Source organism: Salmo salar, chromosome 10 (assembly GCF_965601325.2).
Source record: "Salmo salar chromosome 10, fSalSal1, whole genome shotgun sequence".
Lineage (NCBI taxonomy): Eukaryota > Metazoa > Chordata > Actinopteri > Salmoniformes > Salmonidae > Salmo > Salmo salar.
The window spans coordinates 104702258-104719344 of NC_138300.1; the positions used below are offsets into that span (position 1 = coordinate 104702258).

Sequence of the window (17087 nt, forward strand, 5' to 3'; positions counted from 1 at the left end):
GTTGAGATGTGTCTTTTACTTGAACTCTGTGAAGCATTTATTTGGGCTGCAATTTCTGAGGCTGGTAACTCTAATGAACTTATCCTCTGCAGCAGAGCTAACTCTGGGTCTTCAATTCCTGTGGTGGTCCTCATGAGAGCCAGTTTCATCATAGAGCTTGATGGTTTTTGCGACTGCACTTGAAGAAACTTTCAATGTTCTTGACATTTTCCGTATTGACTGACCTTCATTTCTTAAAGTAATGATGGACTGTTGTTTCTCTTTGCTTATTTGAGCTGTTCTTGCCAAAATAAGGCTATGTTCTGTATACCCCCCTTGTCACAACAACTGATTGGCTCAAACGCATTAAGAAGGAAAGAAATTCCACTATTTAACTTTTAACAAGGCACACCTGTTAATTGAAATGCATTCCAGGTGACTACCTCATGAAGCTGGTTGAGAGAATGCCAAGAGTGCAAAGCTGTCAAGGCAAAGGGTGGCTATTTGAAGAATCTCAAATATAAAGTATATTTTGATTTGTATAACACTTTTTTGGTTACTACATGATTCCATATGTGTTATTTCATAGTTTTGATGTCTTCACTATTATTCTACAATGTAGAAAATAGTAAAAATAAAAACCCTTGAATGAGAAGGTGTTCTAAGACATTTTACCAGTAGTGTATATATGTCATAGCAGCCATAACACTGACCACTTAGTGCTTCATTGCACAAATAGAACACCACAACATTGTTGTAGGTCATGATACCATTCTATGTATTGCCTACATTTTCCAGGAAGCTTCAACTGCTATTGTCAACCAAGAAAACCATGGGAAATATACATATATTTTATGATTTGATATACAAATGGGGAATTTGCTTTTGTGGCTTGTTCCTTTGTCACTTGAATTTCTTTAACTTTTGATATGTTATGGCTCAAAGTTTAGCTGTTCATAATATTGAAAAAGCCATTCCATTAAAATTATATTTTTGGAAGGTTTTACTCAGAGGTAAAAAGGAAAACTGTGTGCACTACTCAAACGGCTTGTCTTCTCTTGGGCAGGGCTCAAGTCTGTTAATATTGATCAGTTGGAGCTTTTCTCTCAAAAGAAAGGATGAAGGAAAAAAAGGAAACCGCACACTGTTCTTGATAGTATCACTGATATTTAATAAGCTTACGTATCGGCCTTCGTCAGAGCTCTGAGCCGATACGTAAGCTTATTAAATATCAGTGATACTATCAAGAACAGTGTGCGGTTTCCTTTTTTTCCTTCATCCTGTTTCAACTGTTGCCATGCACCTGCAACAAGATTGCTCAGATGTGCGAGTGCCTTTTGAATCTCTCAAAAGAAAGGAAAAAACATTGATTATAATAGAACGGACTATCCTAAAGTTATAATCCCTCACAAAACCCAATGAGATTCTTACATGATCGTTTTTATTTCTTTGTTATTAAAGTAGATATGATATTCAATATATTATCTTCTGAGAGCTTCCTCTATATGTGAATTGTAGTCAGTAAACTTCAACAAAAATATATTTTGGCTGTTGTCACTTTATGCACACCCATGCATAGGTCTACATATGCACAACAGTATAGTCTACATTGATTTATATTCCTGCTTGTCTCTTCATGTCTAGATTATTAACATTGCATGTGAAGTATTGATGTTGCTCATGTTAAACAGTAAATACTAGAGCCTGCCACACCTACCATAAAATATATTTTCTTTGTTTCTTTGCAGAAATGTTCAGAAAAGACTTGAAGCAATTTTATTTAACTGTTTCAAGATATGCTGTTTCTTTCTCCCAAACATGTTGGACAACTTTGTGCAGTGTATCCTGGTATTGTGTAACTTATGTCTGTTCCTCAGGCCTACACACAACTTTGCGAGTCTCTCCAACCAACCTTGGCACTGTGGGAGGAATGTCTGTACCCTTGTGGACTCCTCAATGCACATGTTCCAGCAAGCACTGAATACACTACACTGTAGGCTACACCTCAACATGGCCAATGCAGAAAGACATTTAAGGAGCAGCAACATCAAACAGGCCTGTAAAGATTTAACTTACACACAGTCATACTTGTATTCTATCCTGGGTTTGACTTGTATACCATTGATATTCTGATCTTCCAGGTTATATAGTTATCTAATAATAGGGTGCTTTCTTGAAACTATATTCTACTCTGCAGACATGTGAAAATGACAAACTTGTCACAGTTTATTTGTCCAAACAGAACTCATACAACATTAATCAGCAGTTATATTGTGCACACAGCAGTGGAAGTGCTGTCACTACGCTTCATAAGACGCTGGAGTGGCTGTGCTGTGGTTGACCCTACAGGCGGCGCCTAGTTGCGCGTTAGACGCGCTGCGTATACGGTGACGAGAATTTCAAGAACGCATAGGTAGGACAATGGGTGTGTAAACGAAACTGGGAAATCACCTCTTGGGACACAGTGAATTTGTTAAAAAGTGGTAAAATAAGATGTCGAGCAGGACCAGACCTGGCTACTGTCGCCAGGACGTGAACAAAACCACCTGGGAGGTACCGGAGCAGTACCGGGAACTGAAACAGGTGGGGACGGGGGCTTACGGTACAGTCTGGTAAGTGTCGTGGCAACTGGGGTCGGAAGAGATGTAACAACTATGTATGTTTTGGTGCACTTTGACATAGTTTAGGCTATTCTAAATGTTGTAGACATAAAGCGGTGTTGTTAAATTTCGCATGTGACTAGGTTTTGTTTGTTCTCAGTTCGAGAGAAAACAGCACCTCTTGAGTTTCACGCCAAAGCGAGGGGCACTTCCTTATTTGAGGGCAGATTTCTCTTCATCACCTCAAACCATTTTGACATTTCAGACTTTTTGCGTTCTAATCTCACTGGTCTTTGGAAGTGCCCATCTTGAATAGGGTACTCATTCTGATAATGTAGGCTAAACTAGAGCCTAGAATAGAATGACAATATGTATGAAACTCAAATTAAACTAAGTGTGTATTATTCCTACATCACTAAAGTTAAACGCTCAGAGACAGATCTTTCAATAATTTGCGCATTGCCATTGCACTCTAGTCACATTACCTTTGTGTGACTGGCAGCATATGTCCTTACATTGAGTACAACAGTATGAGTCATAATGCATATAAAATGTAGTTGTCAAACAGGGAAATGGTTCCAATCGTTTTTGCACCATTCATTAAAAAAAAAAAATATATGTTATACTGCTCAAAAAAATAAAGGGAACACTTAAACAACACAATTTAACTCCAAGTCAATCACACTTCTGTGAAATCAAACTGTCCAGTTAGGAAGCAACACTGACAATAAATGTCACATGCTGTTGTGCAAATGGAATAGACAACAGGTGGAAATTATAGGCAATTAGCAAGACACCCCCAATAAAGGAGTGGTTCTGCAGGTGGTAACCACAGACCACTTCTCAGTTCCTATGCTTCCTGGCTGATGTTTTGGTCACTTTTGAATGCTGGCGGTGCTTTCACTCTAGTGGTAACATGAGACGGAGTCTACAACCCACACAAGTGGCTCAGGTAGTGCAGCTCATCCAGGATGGCACATCAATGCGAGCTGTGGCAAGAAGGTTTGCTGTGTCTGTCAGCGTAGTGTCGAGAGCATGGAGGCGCTACCAGGAGACAGGCCAGTACATCAGGAGACGTGGAGGAGGCCGTAGGAGGGCAACAACCCAGCAGCAGGACCGCTACCTCCGCCTTTGTGCAAGGAGGAGCACTGCCAGAGCCCTGCAAAATGACCTCCAGCAGGCCACAAATGTGCATGTGTCTGCTCAAACGGTCAGAAACAGACTCCATGAGGGTGGTATGAGGGCCCGACGTCCACAGGTGGGGGTTGTGCTTACAGCCCAACACCGTGCAGGACGTTTGGCATTTGCCAGAGAACACCAAGATTGGCAAATTCGCCACTGGCGCCCTGTGCTCTTCACGGATGAAAGCAGGTTCACACTGAGCACGTGACAGACGTGACAGAGTCTGGAGACGCCGTGGAGAACGTTCTGCTGCCTGCAACATCCTCCAGCATGACCGGTTTGGCGGTGGGTCAGTCATGGTGTGGGGTGGCATTTCTTTGGGGGGCCACACAGCCCTCCATGTGCTCGCCAGAGGTAGCCTGACTGCCATTAGGTACCGAGATGAGATCCTCAGACCCCTTGTGAGACCATATGCTGGTGTGGTTGGCCCTGGGTTCCTCCTAATGCTAGACCTCATGTGGCTGGAGTGTGTCAGCAGTTCCTGCAAGAGGAAGGCATTGATGCTATGGACTGGCCCGCCCGTTCCCCAGACCTGAATCCAATTGAGCACATCTGGGACATCATGTCTCGCTCCATCCACCAATGCCACGTTGCACCACAGACTGTCTAGGAGTTGGCGGATGCTTTAGTCCAGGTCTGGGAGGAGATCCCTCAGGAGACCATCCGCCACCTCATCAGGAGCATGCCCAGGCGTTGTAGGGAGGTCATACAGGCACGTGGAGGCCACACACACTACTGAGCCTTATTTTGACTTGTTTTAAGGACATTACATCAAAGTTGGATCAGCCTATAGTGTGGTTTTCCACTTTAATTTTGAGTGTGACTCCAAATCCAGACCTCCATGGGTTGATAAATTGGATTTCCATTGATTATTTGTGTGATTTTGTTGTCAGCACATTCAACTATGTAAAGAAAAAAATATTTAATAAGATTATTTCTTTCATTCAGATCTAGGATGTGTTGTTTAAGTGTTCCCTTTATTTTTTTTAGCAGTATATATATAACTAGGCAAGTCAGTTAAGAACAAATTCCTATTTCCAATGACGGCCAAACCTGGACGACGCTGGGCCAGTTTGGGAGTCCCATAGGGCAGCACACGTGTGATACAGCCTAGATTCGAACCAGGGTGTCTGTAGTGACGACTCTAGCGCTGAGATGCAGTGCCTTAGACCACTACGCCACTCGGGAATTCCCATAGGGGATTTTAGAAACACTTAAAGAAAGGGCTGTGTGTTGTATAGGCTCTGTGGGCGTGTCCAGAGTTGTGGACTGGCTGAATGCCAAAATGTAACGCAAGATCAACTCAGCCTTCCAATGTGGTTCATTTGTATTTGTTGTACTACAAAGAAGCATCACTTTCTATGTTTGGCTGGGAAATGGTTTACAGGCGGTGGGAAGGGATGTTTAAAAATGGAATTAACCTGATTCTGCAATTGTATAGGACTCAAAGCTTAAATTAAAGTTTTAAATCACTTTTTGAGGACCTTCTACTTCTTTCTCTCTCCCTCCAACACCTCAACCTCATCTCCATGTCTGTCTCCAGCTCTGCGGTGAACTTCAGGACAGGGACCAAGGTGGCCATTAAGAAGCTCCACAGGCCCTTCCAGTCTGAGCTCTTTGCTAAGAGGGCCTATCGGGAGCTGAGGCTGCTCAAACACATGAAACATGAAAATGTAAGACCTGCAAGCCTATAGTCCAAAATCAACTCTTATCCTGTTTCAATGCATTACTTTAGTCCTTGAGGTTTGTAGTCCTCAAGGTGTTTCCCGCCCTGAGTGACACTAAGTAATTGCAATCAAGTAGGACAGCAGGTAGCCTAGTGTTTTAATTATTTTTTTTTACTTGCTCACCCACAGAACAGCAAAATAACATGGAAAATTATAAATATTTCATCAAGAACATAACTGTATATTAATATCAATCTCTTCCCGTTGAACCAGTTACCGAAAGGTCGCTGGTTGGAATCCCTGAGCAGGCTAGGTGAAAAATCTGTCGATGTGCCCTTGAGCAAGGCACTTATCCAGAGTGACTTACAGGAGCAATTAGGGTTAAGAACATCTGTTAAGTGACTTAATATAATATCAAATACAACCCTTAGTAAATACCTCATGAGTTGTTTCTGTTCTCTCCCTGGGACCAGGTTATTGGCCTTGTCGATGTATTCACTGCAGACCTCTCCTTGGACAGATTCCATGACTTGTGAGTACACTTGTTTTCATATTTGGGCACAATAGCTCACGAACCTCAAGTAAACTTAAACAGGAGACACAATATCCACATTCCACCTACTGGATATTTAGCAAAGTCTTTGTTCCATCTTTCCTCTTCATGGTGGTTGGTCATTGTGAAGATAAGACATTTTAGTCTCTTGCAATCTGTCCCTCGCCCTCTCTCGCTGTCTCTCAGCTATCTGGTGATGCCCTTCATGGGAACAGATCTGGGGAAGTTGATGAAGTTACAGAATCTCTCGGAGGACAAAGTACAGTTCCTGGTGTATCAGATGCTGAAGGGACTCAAGGTGTGTCTTACATAGCCACAAACAATCTCATAGATAAATACTTCTACACATACAGCTCATAAATACAATTTGATTTGACCCGACCCTACTGCTCTGTTATTGATGGAAATTGTTGTTATCTTTTATTACAGTATATCCATTCTGCTGGCATCATTCATAGGGTGAGTGAATCTCCTTTTTCCTGTGTGTATCAAATCAAAGTTTTTGTCACGTGTGCCAAATACAACAGGTGTAGACCTTATAGTGAAATGCTTACTTACAGGCTCTAACCAATAGTGAAAAAAAAGTATTAGGTGAACAATAGGTAAATAAAAACAGCAGTGGAAAATAACAGTAGCGAGGCTATATACAGTAGCGAGGCTACATACAGACACCGGTTAGTCGGGCTGATTGAGGTAGTATGTACATGTAGATATGGTGAAAGTGACTATGCATATGATAAACAGAGTTGCAGCAGCGTAAAAGAGGGGTTGGGGGGGGGGGGGGGGGGGGCACACAAAGCAAATAGTCCGGGTAGCCATTTGATTACCTGTTCAGGAGTCTTATGGCTTGGGGATAAAAACTGTTGAGAAGCCTTTCTCTCCTTGACTTGGCACTCCGGTACCGCTTTCCATGCGGTAGTAGAGAGAAGAGTCTATGGCAGGGGTCTTTGACAATTTTTAGGGCCTTCCTCTGACACTGATTGGTGTAGAGGTCCTGGATGGCAGGCAGCTTAGCCCCAGTGATGTACTGTGCCGTACGCACTACCCTCTGTGTAGTGCCTTGCGGTCAGAGGCCGTACCAGGCAGTGATGCAACCAGTCAGGATGCTCTCGACATTGCAGCTGTACAATCTTTTGAGGATCTCAGGACCCATGCCAAATCTTTTTCGTTTCCTGAGGGGGAATAGGCTTAGTCGTGCCCTCTTCACGACCGTCTTGGTGTGTTTGGACCATGACAGTTTGTCGGTGATGTGGACACCAAGGAACTTGAAGCTCTCAACCTGCTCAACTACAGCCCCGTCGATGAGAATGGGGGCGTGCTCGGTCCTCCTTTTCCTGTAGTCCACAATCATCTCCTTAGTCTTGGTTACGTTGAGGGATAGGTTGTTATTCTGGCACCACCCGGCCAGGTCTCTGACCTCCTCCCTATCGAGGCTGTCTCGTCGTTGTCGGTGATCAGGCCTACCACTGTTGTCGTCTGCAAACTTAATGATGGTGTTGGAGTCGTGCCTGGCCATGCAGTCGTGGGTGAACAGGGAGTACAGGAGGGGACTGAGCAAGCACCCCTGGGGGGTTCCAGTGTTGAGGCTCAGCGTGGCAGGTGTGTTGCTAACTACCCTCACCACCTGGGGGCGGCCCGTCAGGAAGTCCAGGATCCAGTTGCAGAGGGAGGTGTTTAGTCCCAGGATCCTTAGCTTAGTGATGAGCTTTGAGGGTACTATGGTGTTGAACGCTGAGCTGTAGTCAATGAATAGCATTCTCACATAAGTGTTCCTTTTGTCCAGGTGGGAAAGGGCAGTGTGGAGTGCATTAGAGATTACATCATCTGTGGATCTGTTTGGTGGTATGCAAATTGGAGTGGGTCTAGGGTTTCTGGGATAATGTTGGTGTGAGCCATTACCAGCCTTTTCAAAGTACTTCATGGCTACGGACGTGAGTACTACGGGTCTGTAGTCATTTAGGCAGGTTGCCTTTGTGTTCTTGGGCACTGGGACTATGGTGGTCTACTTGAAATGTTGGTATTACAGACTCAACCAGGGACATGTTGAAAATGTCAGTGAAGACACCTGCCAGTTGATCAGCACATGCCCGGAGCACACGTCCTGGTAATCCGTCTGACCCCACAGCCTTGTGTATGTTGACCTGTTTAAAGGTCTTACTCACGTCAGCTACGGAGAGCGTGATCACACAGTCGTCCGGAACAGCTGATGCTCTCATGCTTGCCTCGAAGCGAGCATAGAAGTGATTTAGCTCATCTGGTAGGCTCGTGACACTGGGCAGCTCACGGCTCTGCTTCCCTTTGTAGTCTGTAATAGTTAGCAAGCCCTGCCACATAAAACGAGCGTCGGAGCCGGTGTAGTATGATTCAATCTTAGCCCTGTATTGACGCTTTGCCTGTTTGGTTTGTCGCAGGGCATAGTAGGATTTCTTTTAAGCTTCCGGGTTAGAGTCCCGCACCTTGGAAGCGGCAGCTCTACCCTTTAGCTCAGTGTGAATGTTGCCTGTAATCCATGGCTTCTGGTTGGGTTATGTACGTACAGTCACTGTGGGGACGATGTCCTCGATGCACTTATTGATGAAGGTACTGACTGATGTGTACTCCTCAATGCCATCGGAAGAATCCCGGAACATGTTCCAGTCTGTGATAGGAAAACAGTCCTGTAGTTTAGCATCTGCTTCACCTGACCACTTTTTTATAGACCGAGTCACTGGTGCTTCCTGCTTTAATTTTTGCTTGTAAGCAGGAATCAGCAGGATCGAGTTGTGGACGGATTTACCAAATGGAGGGTGTTACGCATGCCTCTAGTAAGAGGGAACGCAACACCCTGCTACAACTCAACTCTCCGTGGTGTGAAAGAGGTATGGACTGTAGGTGTGAGTAAGGATGACAAAAAGGCAGATAATTACTGTTTACAGGGAATTTACTCCATTGCACGGTAATTTTGGGGAAAAGGGGCTGGACGGAACCAAAGCAAAGAAAGTAAATATCAAAGCCCCCTCTCCTACCTTACCTCCCTACCCACTACTTACCTAATTAGCACCACCTGGTGCACTAACCAAAATACAGGGGGTGGTCCGCCCAGGTCTTACCTAGTGTGCATAGACAGTAAACTACTACGGGTTATGTATGCCTGCGGGCCTCTTGCCTAAGCACTCCCTAGGTGCCTTCCCCTTCCCCCCTGGGAACAAATGAAACAGAATAACACAAACAATTTCAATAATCAAAACACGGCATCCTATTGACACACAACAGACACAACCAATCAGCTCCCTCAGCAACTACTAACATAGTACATACCAAATCTCTTAGTAACAACCAACATGCTATAGCCATTAGCCTCCTCTCTCAGCAATCATCTCGTTTTCTGAGTAACATAACATTGGCTTATAAAGCTTCAGAAGGAGTTGGTAATTGGAGACAGCTGTGTCCTGACGAGGGGGCGGGGTCAGTTCTCCAATCATCAATGGGGCTGACCAATCAGCTGCTTGTAGAGAATTTCAGGAATCCATTTCCTGAAATACACACATGAAAATACACAAACCACAACACAGAAACTGGGGAACGTAACAGAGGGCAAGGCGGAGCTTTGTGCGTATTGCTGTATGGAGTACAGGTGATCTAGAATTTTTGTTTCCCCTCTGGTTGCACATTTAACATGTTGATAGAAATTTGGTAGAACTGATTTAAGTTCCCCTGCATTCAAGTCTCCGGCTACTAGGAGCACCGCCTCTGGGTGAGTGGTTTCCTGTTTGCTTATTTCCTTATACAGCTGACTGAGTGCGGTCTTAGTGCCAGCATTCGTCTGTGGTGGTAAATAAACAGCCACGAAAAGTATAGCTGAAAACTCTCTAGGCAAGTAGTGTGGCCTACAATTTATCACAATATACTCTACTTCAGGCGAGCAAAATCTAGAGACTTCCATAGAATTCGTGCTCCAGCTGTTGTTTACAAATATGCACAGACCACCCCCCCCCCTCGTCTTCCTGGAGTGTGCTGTTCTATCTTGCCGGTGCAGCGTATATCCCACTAGCTGAATATCCATGTCATCATTCAGCCACGATTCCGTGAAACATAGGATATTACAGTTTTTGATGTCCCGTTGGTAGGATATTCGTGATCGTACCTCGTCTAATTTATTGTACAATGATTGCACGTTGGCGAGTAATATTGACGGTAACGGCAGCTTTCCCACTCGCCTCTTGCGGGTCCTCACGAGGCATCCTGCTCTGTGTCCTCTATACCTGCGTCTCCTCCTCTTGCAAATAACTGGGATGTTGGCCCTGTGGGGTGTTTGTAGAATGTTCTGTGCTTCCTGCTTGTTGAAGAAAAAATCTTTGTCTAATCCGAGGTGAGTGATCGCTGTCCTGATATCCAGAAGCCCCTCAAAATGACCCACTTAATGTTTGTATCTGCAGGACCTCAAACCTGGGAATCTGGCTGTTAACCAGGAATGTGAGCTCAAGGTACACTGTCACACACACAGTGCTCTGATAACCTAAATAAACATTCCACCATTGTGTCCAGCTCCACTGTCAATAACTCAGTCTGTGGCTTAACGGCCTCTGCACAGGCCAACAGACAACATTTCGCTCTGTTGTCATGGTTTGATGTTTGAGCACAGTTTTGCAGCAGTAATAACTTCCATAATAATAACTTGCATAGTATTTCGTAGTCATAAACTGTCCCATTGATGTGCAATGTATTATTAGTAGGACTGATTTTGTAGATAGCATATGATGGTGATACAGTTTTACCTTAATTGAATGAAGAGCACGTCTACTGAATGACTCAAATGTATTGTCCAGTAATAATATAAGCATGTTGTGTCTGTGTCAGATCCTGGACTTTGGCCTGGCGCGGCAGGCGGACAGTGAGATGACAGGCTACGTAGTGACTCGCTGGTACAGAGCCCCAGAGGTCATCCTCAGCTGGATGCACTACACCCAGACTGGTCAGTACACTACGCACAACTAATCTTAACTGGTCCAGGATTTGTGTTGGTAAGCCACTGATGGTTAAGGCTAATACTGGGATACATACTACTGATCCTAGATGGGATCCTCTACAAGGATGTAAAGTAATCTGAGTGGTCTACGTAGACCGTGTCTACTGAATGCATTGCATACTGTATGTAGTGTACATTGAAGCTTATGGACGATGGTAGAATGTCCATTAGGTGGTGCTCTCTTCTGTATTTTTTGCCTAGTGATAAATGCACTCAAACATGGTTTTACCAGTCATGTTATGAGGTCCTTTCTATCAAAAACGGTTTATTCATGACTGTCTTGTCAGGAAACTTAAGGAGAGAGATGCTGCTTACAAACACGGCAAGGTGACCAGGGACAATTGTATGGTTAAACAGTACAGATATGACCTACGGACGACGCAATCACCATTACACTGCCCTCACCCACCTGGACAAAAGGAATGCATATGTGAGGATGCTGTTTATTGTCTGCAGCTTGGCCATAGTGCACTCTAAGCTCACCACAAAGCTCACGGCACTGGGACTGAACTCCTCTCTATGCAATTGGGTCTTGGACTTCCTGACGGGCCATCCCCAGGTGGTGAAGGTAAGCAACATTACCTCCTCCGCACTAATCCTCAACACGAATGTGTCCTCAGTCCCCTCCTGTACTCCCGTATACCCACGACTGCATGGCCTCACTCTGTTCCAACTCAGTGGCGGCACCACAGTAGTAAGCCTGATAACCAACAACGAGACGGCCTACAGACACACTGACAGCGTGGTGCCAGGTAAACAACCTCTCCCTCAATGTCAGCAAAACAAAGGAGCTGATTGTGGACTTCAGGAGGAACCACGTTTGGTACGCCCTCATCCTCATCAACTGGGCCGCCGCGGAGACAGTCAAAGCGGAGACAGTCAAAACGGCAAGTTCCTCAGCAGTTTGAATCGGTCAAACCACACGGACACCTTGGTGCAGAAGGCACGACATCGACTCTTCATCCTCTGGAGGCTGAAGAATCCTCTACAAGGATGTGTTCTACAGGATCACCATTGAGAGCGTTACCCACCCCCCCAAATAAACATTTACCCTGCCCCTCCCCAGATGGACATTTATTGTTGTAAATATATACGTTTCATTCACTTCTCTTTTTGACCTGCACTGTTGGAGCTCAGAGTTGAATAATTTCACTGTAACCTGCAATTACATCTGCGACCCTGTTCATGTGACTAATAAACTCATCTAATGTAATCAGTTAACAGTATTCTCTCCTTTTCTTCTCTTCTTAGTGGACATCTGGTCAGTGGGCTGCATCATGGCAGAGATGCTGTCGGGAAAACCACTGTTCAAAGGCAATGACCGTATCCTGATTTGATGTGATCTGACCTGCCCCTGAGCCTTCCCATCCACTGTTTCACAATACACTTACACAATTCTATTACTGTGGTTAATGCTGTTTATTGTGGAATCATGCGTGTTTCCATTTTTACTTTTCAGTTTGCCTGACTATAACTAGATTCTACCCTTACATGGCCAGGTGGTTCTGTTTCACCTTTACTCTAGATGCAATGTGTTTTTCCATGATAATGTGTTCACTATGTAGTTTGACCTTGACCTGTGGAGCACAGACCTGGATCAGCTGACTGAGATCATGAAAATCACCGGGACGCCCACTCAGGACTTCATCACCAAACTGCAGTCTCAGGACGTGAGTCATACACATACTGTTCTTACAGGCCAAATACATACTATATGCCGACATACACATTGGCCTTGATTTAAATATGTTGACATTCTATTTCTCAGGCTAAAAACTATGTCAAAAGCCTTCCCAAAGTGCAAAAGAAAGACCTTCAGGAACTCTTTTCCAAAGTCAACCCACAGGGTAAAACTATCACCATCGCATATAATGTATAGTGAATCTGCAGAATCCCATCATCATGACTACTGTGTGCTGTCTTTATCTCTCTGTTTAGATGTATGTATTCCCTCTGTTAAGTGTATTGAGACTGTGATATACTTTTAAATGAAACTTTACTTGATTTTATTCAATATCTCCCTTCCTTTCATCTCCAGCGGTGACAGTTATAGAGTGCATGCTGCTGCTGGACCCAGAGAGTAGGGTGATGGCGGCGGAGGCCCTCGCCCTGCCATACTTCTCAGAGTTTAGAGAGCCAGAGGAGGAGACTGAGGCCCAGCCTTACGACCACTCGGTAGACAACTCTGACTTGCCCCTGGAACAGTGGAAACGTAAGGAGGAGGGGAGGGCTGTATTCATTAGGCACCAAACAGAAGAAAACGGACTGAAACAGGGAGAGATTACCTGAACTTGTACAATAGCAACGATTGTTTTTGTTTTCCATTTGCAAAACGTTTTGCTACTGTGTGCCGTAATGAATACAACCCAGGACAGAGGGGAAGACTGTCAATAGGGACTAGTTTGTTTTCATTGGTTAACATTATTACATTAAACCATTATTGAAGGTGTTTTTAAAGGATATCCAGAGGTCTTGTTTGGTGTGAAAGTCGTCACGCTGTGCAGGCCTTCCTGGAATAGGGAATTATTTTTTAGAATGTTTGTGTTGCTGATGGATTTTACAGTGAGCTTCTGCAATATGCATATTTGCAGGATTTCATTCTCTACAATGAATTTCTATGAAAATCCTATATGTAAGCACTATGTTATTTATGTCTTCTCTTCCTCCATTTGTTTGTTCACAGGTCACACGTTCACAGAGATCTTGTCTTTCCAGCCCCAAGTGGTTGAGTCCAGGGAAACTGCACTGTAAGGTGAAGCGTCGCACATGGAAACCAACCCCCACCCACCATTTGTTTTTGCAAGTGTCCTCCTCTGTTATTCCAACGTTCTCAGACTCTAATTATGGGTTTACTCCTTACATGTGTACATTTTCAGCCATTTTCACACCACTGTCTTGTTGGCTCCTGGATCAAGCGCTTATCAAGACGACGATGTTTGTCCTTTAGGATAAGGTGTTGTTTGTCCTTTGACCAGAATTCTAGGATGTTTCCATGTGCGTGTAGCTATGTAGTCTAAACATGTCTCTGACCCCTACTGATGTTTCCTTAACCTTGTAATTTCCTTTTATCACTTTAATGAACAATGGTACAGGTCCAAACATCTGAAACCATTTACTAGTGTGAGCACAGAAGCAGTTATTTACGGGACAAAGATTGCAGACACATAAAAACCATTGGTGGTCTGTAAAACATTGCACTATTTTTATATAAGCCATTTACTGTAATTTTGCTTACATTGGATATTTCATTTTTTAATTAAAACACCATTGTTTAAAGAAGTGTTTTTTTTCTTTTCTTCCATGCATACCTCTTAGATATTTATATAAAGGATAATCCGCCTGACAATAAGTCAACTCTTTTGTGAGAAATGCTTTTGTGTTTTGTGTTCCCTTTGCCATCTCTTGTTGGATACAAACCTGTATTGCTGCTTTCAAGATTGGTACAATAAGGAAGCTTCTTACCCCCCAGTTATGGTCATTTCCTATCAGATAACAGTAGAGGGCAGCACCTTCACAAAAACAGATGTTTTCCAGGACAGACGGGGCTCCCGCTATTGAAGTCCTCGACAGTTTCCTCTTCATCATTTATCAAACATAATGAGTGATGTTCTGTGTATGACATTCTGTGTTTCAATCATTTCTCAATATTATCTACAGAAAAACACCTTAATATTGAGTCGCACCCAACCTTTTTCCCTCAGAACAGCCTCAATTCAAAGTGTCAAAAGCGTTCCACAGGGATGCTGGCCCATGTTGACTCCAATGCTTCCCACAGTTGTGTCAAGTTGGCTGGATGTCCTTTGGGTGGTGGACCATTCTTGATACACACGAGAAACTGTTGAGCATGAAAACCCAGCAGCGTTGCAGTTCTTGACCCAAACCTGGCGCCTGGCACCTACTACCATACCCCGTTCAAAGGCACTTAAATCTTTTGTCTTGCCCATTCACCCTCTGAATGGCACACATACACAATCCATGTCTCAATTGTCTCGAGGCTTACATTTTTTTATTTAAGCGGTTTCATCTACACTGGATTAAAGTGAATTTAACAAGTGACATTAAGGGATCATGACTTTCACCTGGTCAGTCTGTCATGGAAAGAGCAGGTGTTCTTAATGTTTTGTACACCCAAGGGTATTACCATTCATATTGTTAAAATCTTTTGAAATCTGATTCTCAGATTCTACTGTTTCTTCAAATTTTCCACCAACTGCAGAATGTAACAAGGTGGTCTTGACTGACCCCTGATCTCCAGGATCCTAGGTCCCCTCAACCAGAGGATGTGCATCCTCTCTAAGTCCCCTCCAACCCTTCGGTGAGTGTGTATGTTGCGTTATCCATCCCTTCAAGGTGCTTGATATGGTTCAGTCAGAAGTCACCAAGTTCTTGACCTAGCTCAGACAGGAAACGTTTTGAATTTTTTTTTTGTACCCTCCTCTCTTCTACCGCCCCACCACTGACCACCGCTCCTCTCCTGCCCCACCACTGACCACCGCTCCTCTACTGCCCCACCACTGACCACCGCTCCTCTACTGCCCCACCACTGACCACTGCCCCACCACTGACCACCGCTCCTCTCCTGCCCCACCACTGACCACCGCTCCTCTACTGCCCCACCACTGACCACCGCTCCTCTACTGCCCCACCACTGACCACTGCCCCACCACTGACCACCGCTCCTCTACAGCCCCACCACTGACCACTGCTCCTCTACTGCCCCACCACTGACCACCGCTCCTCTCCCGCCCCACCACTGACCACCGCTCCTCTCCCGCCCCACCACTGACCACCGCTCCTCTCCCGCCCCACCACTGACCACCGCTCCTCTCCCGCCCCACCACTGACCACCGCTCCTCTACCGCCCCACCACTGACCACCGCTCCTCTCCCGCCCCACCACTGACCACCGCTCCTCTCCTGCCCCACCACTGACCACCGCTCCTCTCCTGCCCCACCACTGACCACCGCTCCTCTCCTGCCCCACCACTGACCACCGCTCCTCTACTGCCCCACCACTGACCACCGCTCCTCTACTGCCCCACCACTGACCACTGCCCCACCACTGACCACCGCTCCTCTACAGCCCCACCACTGACCACCGCTCCTCTACTGCCCCACCACTGACCACCGCTCCTCTACTGCCCCACCACTGACCACCGCTCCTCTACAGCCCCACCACTGACCACCGCTCCTCTACTGCCCCACCACTGACCACCGCTCCTCTCCCGCCCCACCACTGACCACCGCTCCTCTCCCGCCCCACCACTGACCACCGCTCCTCTCCCGCCCCACCACTGACCACCGCTCCTCTCCCGCCCCACCACTGACCACCGCTCCTCTCCCGCCCCACCACTGACCACCGCTCCTCTCCCGCCCCACCACTGACCACCGCTCCTCTCCCGCCCCACCACTGACCACCGCTCCTCTCCCGCCCCACCACTGACCACCGCTCCTCTCCCGCCCCACCACTGACCACCGCTCCTCTCCCGCCCCACCACTGACCACCGCTCCTCTCCCGCCCCACCACTGACCACCGCTCCTCTACCGCCCCACCACTGACCACCGCTCCTCTCCCGCCCCACCACTGACCACCGCTCCTCTCCCGCCCCACCACTGACCACCGCTCCTCTCCCGCCCCACCACTGACCACCGCTCCTCTCCCGCCCCACCACTGACCACCGCTCCTCTCCCGCCCCACCACTGACCACCGCTCCTCTCCCGCCCCACCACTGACCACCGCTCCTCTCCCGCCCCACCACTGACCACCGCTCCTCTACTGCCCCACCACTGACCACCGCTCCTCTACTGCCCCACCACTGACCACTGCCCCACCACTGACCACCGCTCCTCTACAGCCCCACCACTGACCACCGCTCCTCTACTGCCCCACCACTGACCACCGCTCCTCTACTGCCCCACCACTGACCACCGCTCATCTACTGCCCCCACCACTGACCACCGCTCCTCTACAGCCCCACCACTGACCACCGCTCCTCTACTGCCCCACCACTGACCACCGCTCCTCTCCCGCCCCACCACTGACCACCGCTCCTCTCCCGCCCCACCACTGACCACCGCTCCTCTACTGCCCCACCACTGACC

The 17087-nt window shown here is 46.4% G+C and overlaps 1 protein-coding gene across 1 annotated transcript; it reads left to right on the forward strand.

Annotated features, from left to right (window-relative positions):
* Window positions 1–1921: 1921 nt before the first annotated feature.
* Window positions 1922–14265, forward strand: LOC106561402 (mitogen-activated protein kinase 12). Its single transcript, XM_014125347.3, has 12 exons — window positions 1922–2591; window positions 5305–5434; window positions 5902–5960; window positions 6168–6279; window positions 6411–6440; window positions 10397–10444; window positions 10818–10932; window positions 12238–12309; window positions 12577–12656; window positions 12755–12833; window positions 13025–13198; window positions 13670–14265. Exons 1-12 carry the CDS (start codon window positions 2473–2475, stop codon window positions 13735–13737), a joined length of 1086 nt encoding a protein of 361 aa, XP_013980822.1. The 5' UTR covers window positions 1922–2472; the 3' UTR covers window positions 13738–14265.
* The last annotated feature ends 2822 nt before the right edge of the window (window positions 14266–17087 follow it).